The following is an 8,604-nucleotide window of genomic DNA, read 5'->3' on the forward strand; positions in this document are numbered from 1 at the left end:
ACTTGTTAAAATGGAGTTGTTTGATGGGTCAAAAAAAGGACGGGCAAGCCGGTGAAACTCAAGTGAAGTGTCCAGTACTAGTTAATTAATGGTTGTTCTAGTATTTTTCCTGTCAAGTCTTGGATTTAGGTACCCGAGTTTTATTTCGAAGTTCTTGTTTATTTCCAAGTTCTTGTTTATTTGTGTATTCATTTCAGATTATAAAGAATTGTTAATAATTTATGAATTTTAAAAGATTTTCATTGATTTTAATTTTTCGTGGATTTTGACGGAGTTGATCTGAAATCTTGTAAAATCTTATAGATTTTGTGGAGTTTTTTAGAAATCCATCAAAATCTCATGTATTTTGAAGAGATTTCAAGATTTTCTTTTATTTAAAAAAGTTGTAGATTTTGATAGATTTGCTAGTACATTTTTAATATCTTGAAATACCATCAAATTTTGATGGATTTTTTAAAATCCAAATTCAATACTACCAAATTTTAATTGACTTTTTAAAATTTAAATTAAATACACTTAGATTTTAAAAGATTTTTTCCAATTCTTGTTGAATACTTTCAAATTTTAAAGGATTATTTAAAATCCAAATTGAATACCCCATAATTTCTAAAATCCATAAAAAAACCTTCAAAATTTCAATTGAATACACCCTTCCATGAAGTCTGAATTATTCTGCATTATCTGAATTTTTTCAATGATGTAATGAATATACGGCTTTAAATATTTTGTTTTATAAATATAACCAAAATTACACGACAAAATCATGCAAAACATACAAGAATGACGGCTCCATCGTTATTTAAAATATTTTGATTTATAAAAACCCTAAACTCGCACAAGAACTAGGCAAAACCCACGAGATTATACAAATTTTTTTTATAAAAAGGGTGCTACCAGCTTTAATGTTAGAACTACTCAGATCTATCGCAAGCATCAACGAGCCCTGAAGTTCATAGATTCATGTCCCCGTTACTCCGTTAGCATAAAAGATTAGACTTATTGAGATCTATCTCAGGTATCAGAGAACCAGTTTTAAATATTAAGAGTATTGGCCAAGTTTAAAAATGTAATACACCGCCACCACACCAGTGTAACTTTTAGTTAGTTGTTTTGCATTTAAATTCTAGAGAATTTAGTATATCTAGTGCAATGCAGATGACAAAGACATGACAATCATCACTAAAGGACATTTCATTCTCTCTTTAGCAATTTCAATTGTTACAACATTGAAGTTTATTGTTTCTTTACTACATGCATCAATTAGCTACTAGTTACTCTTTCTATATAATTAATATCTACAACATGGATTTTATTAACTCATCTATCATCTTCTTCTTTTTTGTCTGAATCTATCATTAATTTTTGATCCATCACAAACCTCCAGCTGTCTCCCTCTTGGATTTGCCACTGTTTTTTTAATGCCAACATAGTTTTGGAAGCTGCAGCAGCTATTGCCGGGTTGCTATCTTCCGCCAGTCTCTGGGTTGCAACCACGATGGACTATTAATGGTTGCTTGTCAAGAGCAGGAAAGGTAATATAATTAGGAAAACAAAATACCCGTAATGCTCCCATTCCTGCATTTCCAAGAGTCCACATAGATGGAGCAGCTGATAATGCATTTGCTAATGCTTTCCTGAAAACCGGAATTGATGAAGAGCGAACACTTATGAGAGCTTAGAAGATAATTGTCGATAGATCAGATACGGGTCATAGAAAGTTACTAAATTAAACTAGTGAGAGAACTCAAACTTTCACAATGGACTACAGTTAAGGATTTATAGGCTTGATACCCTACAAGGTCCTACAAAAGAAGTAGCAACGATTAACTGTACTTCGTTCAGGTTTAGAGTATCAATTAAAATCTAGTTCCGTCCAAGTTCTAATGTCATTGTATTTTTACTTTACCTATTAAAGCAGCAAATTTCCCTTAAATGGTGCACAAATCTAGTTGCAGCTGTCACTTCCACAGCCCTTGTTAATCCTAGTATATTCTTAATATGAGAAAATAGTTTGTCAGTTCTCCTCCGCAAGATTTAAATTGATCCACCTGTCCTCGAGTTTAATGCAAGAAAAACTACTAAATTGATCTATTAACACATTAACCCTCTAGCTACATTTCACCATCCATCTGTAACTACTATCCTTATACTAACAAAAGAAAAATAAAAATTAAATTCTTGGGTAATTAGATATTATACAAGCAATTAGGTATCAGTATTTGTTTCATTGTTTGTACAAGTTAAACAATGCCAAATTCACCTCTAGAAAACTGATGACCCCAGTTGTAAAATATACCAATTTCACACACAAATTAATTATGTTCTTCTTAGAGAATACCTTTTTTTTCTCCCCAGTCTAATACAGAATATTTCTATTTTCTATTTTGACAGATAAATTACCTTGTATCAACATTAGGAGAACTTGAGCATTCCGCCAACAAAGAAACACTGCTTTTACCATCCATTGCATCAAGATCTATAAGTGTTGCAACCAACAATTCAAGCTGCTCAGAAAAAATTAAGATGTAAATGAACAAGCATTGCAGCTGTATCCCTACTAGTATATCCAGAAACTATCTGTTTCTAAATTCAAACCTCTTCTGGATCAGAGTAGTCAACTCCATCATCTTCGGAGAGTCCAGATGCTATATCCCTATAAGCTTCCTGAACATCACAATATATGTTGGCATATTTTGTATCTTCAGAATTTTAGACTCTCAGTTGCGAGCTCAATTGAGAAGATTCCAGAAAAATACCTGAATAGCAGTAATTCGATCAGAAGACACCTCCCCAGGAAAGAAGTCGAGGCTAATCCCATTTTTTTCAAGTGTTATACGTCCTGCCATCTCATTAGCAGATAGGGAACCCTTACTCCTATGAAGAGGTCTGACATCAGTAGAACGAAATCAAGCCTTTTAAGATCCGAATATATAATGAGAAAACGAATTTACAGTCAAAAGAGGAACTCACAGCGTGTACATCTTGCTCACCATCATATCATGGATGTCTTTTATAAACTGTAAAACCATAAAGAACGCATAAGTCACGAAGATATAAGAAAATAATGCCATTTTTCACATATGCAATGTAAGATAATGGTAGCAGAAAGCAACTCCATAGAGAAGGGTATTAGCTTAGTCTTCAAAATTTAGCAATACAGAGTACTATTGATTATACCTCCAAAGCCATAACAGCATCGTCTCTTGCACGCTGCTTGGCAATCAAGTCAGCACGTCGCAAATCAGCCTGAGCATGGGCAACAAGGTTGTCAAAACAAGTTATATATTTTAATCAGAAAGTTTTTTTTTTATATCTATCTATATATATATATTATGAGTATGAGAGATTATGTAAGCATCGTATATTTTTTTTTGCCAACACCAACAAAGGATTCATCTACTCTGGGAAACAAGACAGAGAGACAAACAGGTCCCATCTACTTTGAAAGATAATTTTAGAATCGACTTTGTGTCAGGCCTCTATCATAATAAGCCTTCATAACAAGGAAACCCACAGTCAAACTGCTGCTAAGTAATGACTTCTGTCTTTTATCACTGTCAACGGAAATGGGAAAACGTCTAGTTGTCTCTTCATTATAGGACGTGGAAGCAGGATGGTTTTATATTGACTGAATTTTCAGATAGAAAATTTGGGAGAGAAGACCAGAAATTAGTTAAAACCTATTCCACAAAGAACGACTCTATGTCAACATGCAGTTCATATTATCACCATAAAGTTCTGTGATGAAATTCTTTTACAAAATTAGTTTAATAAACTATTCCCTTGATGGCAAAGATTGAGCATCTTCCCAACCATAAAGTCTTAGCAAAAGTCAGCAACGTTATATATAATAATTGTTGTCGTCTTATGATTATAATTGAAGCAACTCCTAAGTTTCAGTTAATACAACATATATATGTGCTGATACAGGAATACCATTAAATACAAAGGAAAATTACATTTGCGACTTCTGCTGTGTGTCGCTCAGATAGCAGTACTTCAATATCAATGTGAGACTCTAACTATTAAAAAGATAATAAGTACATTAACAGTTTTTAGAGAAATAATGCTAGCTAAGGCGTAACATTATAATAATAAGGTGAAGCTTTAAATAGAGACTGTAGCGGGAGAAAAGAAACACCTCTAAGGCTCCATCACTCCAGTGCTTGTCAGCAGCCTTTCGCAATCTTGACTGAGCTTTATTTTTCAATATCTGACAGAAGGCAAGAAATTTTAATAGCAATAGCATCATCCAGAAGGCTTATGGCACTAAAATTTAACTAAGAGAATAGTATCCTGAAATTATGGAATTACGATGGCAATGTGGTGAAGATGTTCAGCTCTCCTCTTTACATCTTGATCAATTTTATCAGTATCCTCCCTGGCTCGAGCTGTAATTTGAAACCACAATTGATTAATAATATCATGACAGTAAGTATTGTTATTCATCTGCAAACTACAGAATATCTGTTCCCTACTATACAGTGATTGTAGAAAGAATAGACAGGCGATCTTAATCTAATGTATATAACCTCACCAAAATTGGGTAATGAACACCTTTCCACCTTTAAACAGATTGATTATTATTTATATCAAAACAATTTGGAAAATGTGATATTTAAGTATTTAACTATGCTTCTAATAGGACATTTGGCATTTGATTTACTGTATATTTGAAAATTTTCCACAATCTTCACCCGATTATGTTTTTACAGAAACTAAGTCATATAGGTAAATGTACTTACCATCAAGCTTTATAAACTCTGAACCAATAATACTAACGTCTTGGCGTGCACGAGCATCCAACCTCATTAAGCCACTAATTGACAAACAAAATTATTAGCAGGAACTAGGAGACATCACTAGAAACATTATAAAGCGATAACTATTGTGTATGTATTACTCCGTCCTAAAACAAGTTAGATATTAGCTACTACAGAAATCCAAAAAGTTGGATTGTCCTGTTCGATAGAAGTTCCTGAACATAATTTACTGATGAATCCTGTTCCTCCTTATGTACTGTGTAAAACAACAAGACAGATATATAAATTTAATAGAAGCCAAGAAAACAAAATGGAAGCATTGGCAGGATATTCCGGGAAAGGAAAAGGAAACCATCGTAGCTATGCTGAACAAAGGGAGAAATATGTTAATATAATAACTATTTGAAACATATAGATAAATATCAGCTACAATGCCAAAACAATAGCTATGCTATTGTTAACTAACGGTGAACCTCAAACTAAAACATCCCAGGACATATGAGTGAAAGTTTACAAAGAGCATGACATTTTATAACCTACAGTCAAGTCATAGACGTCAAATAAAGTTTTAACTTGAGAAGAACTGAAGAAAGAGGGATTAGAAAGCTGCATGTTTGGTTTCCCAAGTGCTTGCATCGCTAAAGATTTATGGGAGCTAAATATAATTACCGGGAAAGCAAGACAATGTCATTCCGTGCCCTTTCATTTACAAATTTTGCATCATTGTAGGCAAATTTCATAGCTTCAGCTAAGGCCTGCTTTGAATGCACAATTCGACCTTGCATGACTGGATACTGCTCCTCGTCTAACTCTTCGCTACAAGAACAAACCAGATTATCAACCACTTAATTGTGCAGAACACATAATTATTTACAGGCATTAAGGGTAACGTTTATCTTGTCAAAGCATAAGTAGTAATCATGAGCTAACTAGGTAATACTACCAACCTATTGACTTTTTCTAGTTACGAATGTTCGGCAAAACTGGATAGTATTGCTGACAAAATAAATATCAAATTCACTTGACAAAAAATTGTATGCGAGGGAGAACCTTCAACAGAAACTACCCATACCTTAATATACTTGAACAATCTTCTAAGTGTTTCACGGATTGCTTAGTTTCGGGACTATGTGTTTCAGTAGATTGGCATAGTAAAGAAGATTTCTTCGATGTCTTTGAAGTGCGTAGTTTTCGACATATATGCCACAACCCCTTATCAGAAAAATTCGTTTTTAACATGGAGAAATGCCCATTAATTTGTTTTCGTAGATCAGTTCCTTGGCTTGAACCATATAAGCCAGGGTGTTGGGGTGATTTGGCAGATAAATTGATAATTCCAGGTGATTTGGCCATATGTTTGATATTAATATGCTGACAGTAAGTAGCAACCAAGTAAGAAGCAGATATATTAACTTCGCATTTCCCTGCTAAAGCTGAAACATGAAAAAGAAACAACATTAGTAGGGTAAGGATAAATATGTGAAGCAAGAATCTCATGGGAATTCTATAGGATCAACACTAACGGGCATAAACAATTTCAGCAATGTATTGCTTAACTTATTGTTGCTTTGTTGTTAAAATTACTTATATAGTTTTCTTGAATTTACATCAAGAACCACAATGGATATGCTCTTTTCACTTTTAACAAATTTAACATGTCCTCCTCTTTGGGGAGATTCAAACTTCAAACGCATGTTTACACACTCAAAAAGATGAAAGATCAAGCGATGAACTTGCACAAATGTGTTCTCCCTAGGTAATTGCCGTATCAACTCAATGGTAGTAAAACTATAAAAGTGATAAAATTGGCCATATCTATCTTTAAACCACCACTGAGCATACTTGTAAACCATCAGACACTCAAGATGTCAATATTAAATACACGTGTACATTATGCTACTCCTTAATTTTATTTTATTTTTCAAAATCTAAAAAAAACACCTTTAAATCGAAATTGTCAGACTAATAACTTGCATATCTGTTTCGACACACACACATAAATATAAGCCTCAACTTCAACTAGTAAGACTAAATTTCATAATACCCCAATAACAGTTAAACTGATTTCAACAGATAATGAAAATTTACACAACACTAAACAAGCATCAGCAGAATAAGCAAGTACATAAATGACTTTATACAAGCTAAGTTTACTACTAAAAATAAAAAAAACATCAACTACATAAATAATATAAACAATAACTAATAAAAAATTCACATACATGAAAATAAGAGGAAGACAAAACACTGTGCAGTAGTTGAAGAAGCTAACCTGTGCTTTTTGTAGGAGGAAGAGGAAAAGAGGAGAGGGGGAGGATTTAAATAAGAAAAAAAAACAAGAAAAGGGGGGACCAGGAAAAAACTGTAAGAAATGTGATCCACAGCCTCAACTTGTGGCCCCTTAACTGCCAACACTGTACTATATTGAGGGAGTAGAAGAGTATGGGTTTGGTTTGGGCTTATTCTGTTTATTTACTCCTTGACATGTCCTGTTTCACGTGAATCCCTTACCAACTCGGATTGCTTGGGTTTTGTCTCAATCTCTTCTCGCTAAGGTTTGCAAGAAAGTAAAAACATGAGGAGCCTTTCTTTCTATTTCCAGGATGAATGGATGATGAGTAAAGTTTTTAGATAATTATTTGCTATTTTACCACAACTTCTCGAAATACTGTAATAAGTAGTTTGATAGAGTATTTTACATGTATAAACCTTAGAAAAATAACATATACCAACAAATAAACCCGACCATATAATCAGTGATAACTCTAAATAACATATACCAACAAATAAACCCAACCATATAGTCAGTGATAACTCTGTTTCTTCCCCGATCTTCTCCTCTCTCGTTCGAGCTCGAGCTCAGTCCACATGGCAGGTGATGTGTGGTTAAGCTCTGATGAGGGAGCTTCTGCAAAATAAAATCAGCGGGGGTTGTGTCCCCGCGACAACTTCGGTTTGAGAGTAAGAATGGGGTTTACTGAAGAAAACGAAGAGGGAAAAAAGAGCTATTCAAAATATATATATATATAAGGGTGTATATCCAGTGAATATTTTCCAACCCCTAAGACCTTCTTTTGGGGGCTTTTATAGGCTCCCAAATTTTGGTGAATGATTGGATGGCTTAGATTGTTAGTAGGGCCAACTGTCCTTTGCAGCTGGGGTGTTTTGAGATTCACACACGTGGACGTCTGAGATGCTATTGTTCCATTTCTGATAACATGGGACAATTGACATTTGGCTAGTGCCACGTGTCCGGGGGACCACCCTAAATTGGGCTTGGGGTGTCCTTTCATTTGGGCTTATGTAACATTCTTTTTGGGCCTTAATATATATGACCTATCATTTGTCTCTCACTCCCTTATGCGGGTTTACCCGGATGGGGGGTAATATTGTAGCCTGGAGTTGTGTTCTTTGATTTTCGTAACTTGGAAAAAAAATTCATTTTTCTTTTGATTTGTGGCCCCTAACCCCGGGGTTTTGTTGGGTACAGATCCCCGGGGTTGTGTTTGGGTAGACCCTTTGATTTCTGTAACTTGGGAAAAAAATTGCATTTTTTTTCTTTGATTTGTGGCTCCTAACCTCGGGGTGTTGTTGGATACAAGTCCCCGAGGTTGTGTTTGGGTATGCCCTTTGATTTCAGTAACTTGGGAAAATTTTTGCATTTTTTTGTTGATTTATGGCCCCTAACCCCGGGGTTTTGTTGGGTACAGATCCCCGGGGTTGTGTTTGGGTAGGCCCTTTAATTTGACTGGCTGGGTACGGACGTGACTGATGTACAATATTTTGTCATTTTTCCAAGGTGTCAGGCGGCGGTTGAGTTTCTTGTAGGAATGTATATACA

At 34.7% G+C, this 8,604-nt stretch overlaps 1 protein-coding gene across 5 annotated transcripts; it reads right to left on the reverse strand.

The window, feature by feature from the left end:
• Positions 1-1,167: 1,167 nt before the first annotated feature.
• Positions 1,168-7,224, reverse strand: LOC141712704 (senescence-associated protein SPA15, chloroplastic). 5 transcript variants are annotated; one of them, XM_074515745.1, is made up of 14 exons: positions 6,986-7,224; positions 5,836-6,196; positions 5,433-5,579; positions 4,746-4,819; positions 4,315-4,391; positions 4,142-4,213; positions 3,960-4,022; positions 3,178-3,246; positions 2,971-3,017; positions 2,757-2,874; positions 2,596-2,664; positions 2,401-2,504; positions 1,559-1,634; positions 1,168-1,479 (listed from the first exon to the last, which is right to left on the reverse strand). In XM_074515745.1, the coding sequence occupies exons 2-14, from the start codon at positions 6,114-6,116 to the stop codon at positions 1,318-1,320; spliced, it is 1,359 nt and encodes a 452-aa protein (XP_074371846.1). In that variant the 5' UTR covers positions 6,117-6,196; positions 6,986-7,224; the 3' UTR covers positions 1,168-1,317. The 5 variants fall into 5 exon arrangements, with proteins under 5 accessions (XP_074371846.1, XP_074371845.1, XP_074371843.1 ...); XM_074515744.1 differs by having other exon boundaries at positions 2,757-2,886; positions 7,036-7,219; XM_074515742.1 differs by having other exon boundaries at positions 2,757-2,886; positions 6,986-7,119.
• Between the last annotated feature and the right edge of the window lie 1,380 nt (positions 7,225-8,604).

This window comes from Apium graveolens, chromosome 3, assembly GCF_009905375.1.
Source record: "Apium graveolens cultivar Ventura chromosome 3, ASM990537v1, whole genome shotgun sequence".
Taxonomy (NCBI): Eukaryota; Viridiplantae; Streptophyta; class Magnoliopsida; order Apiales; family Apiaceae; genus Apium; species Apium graveolens.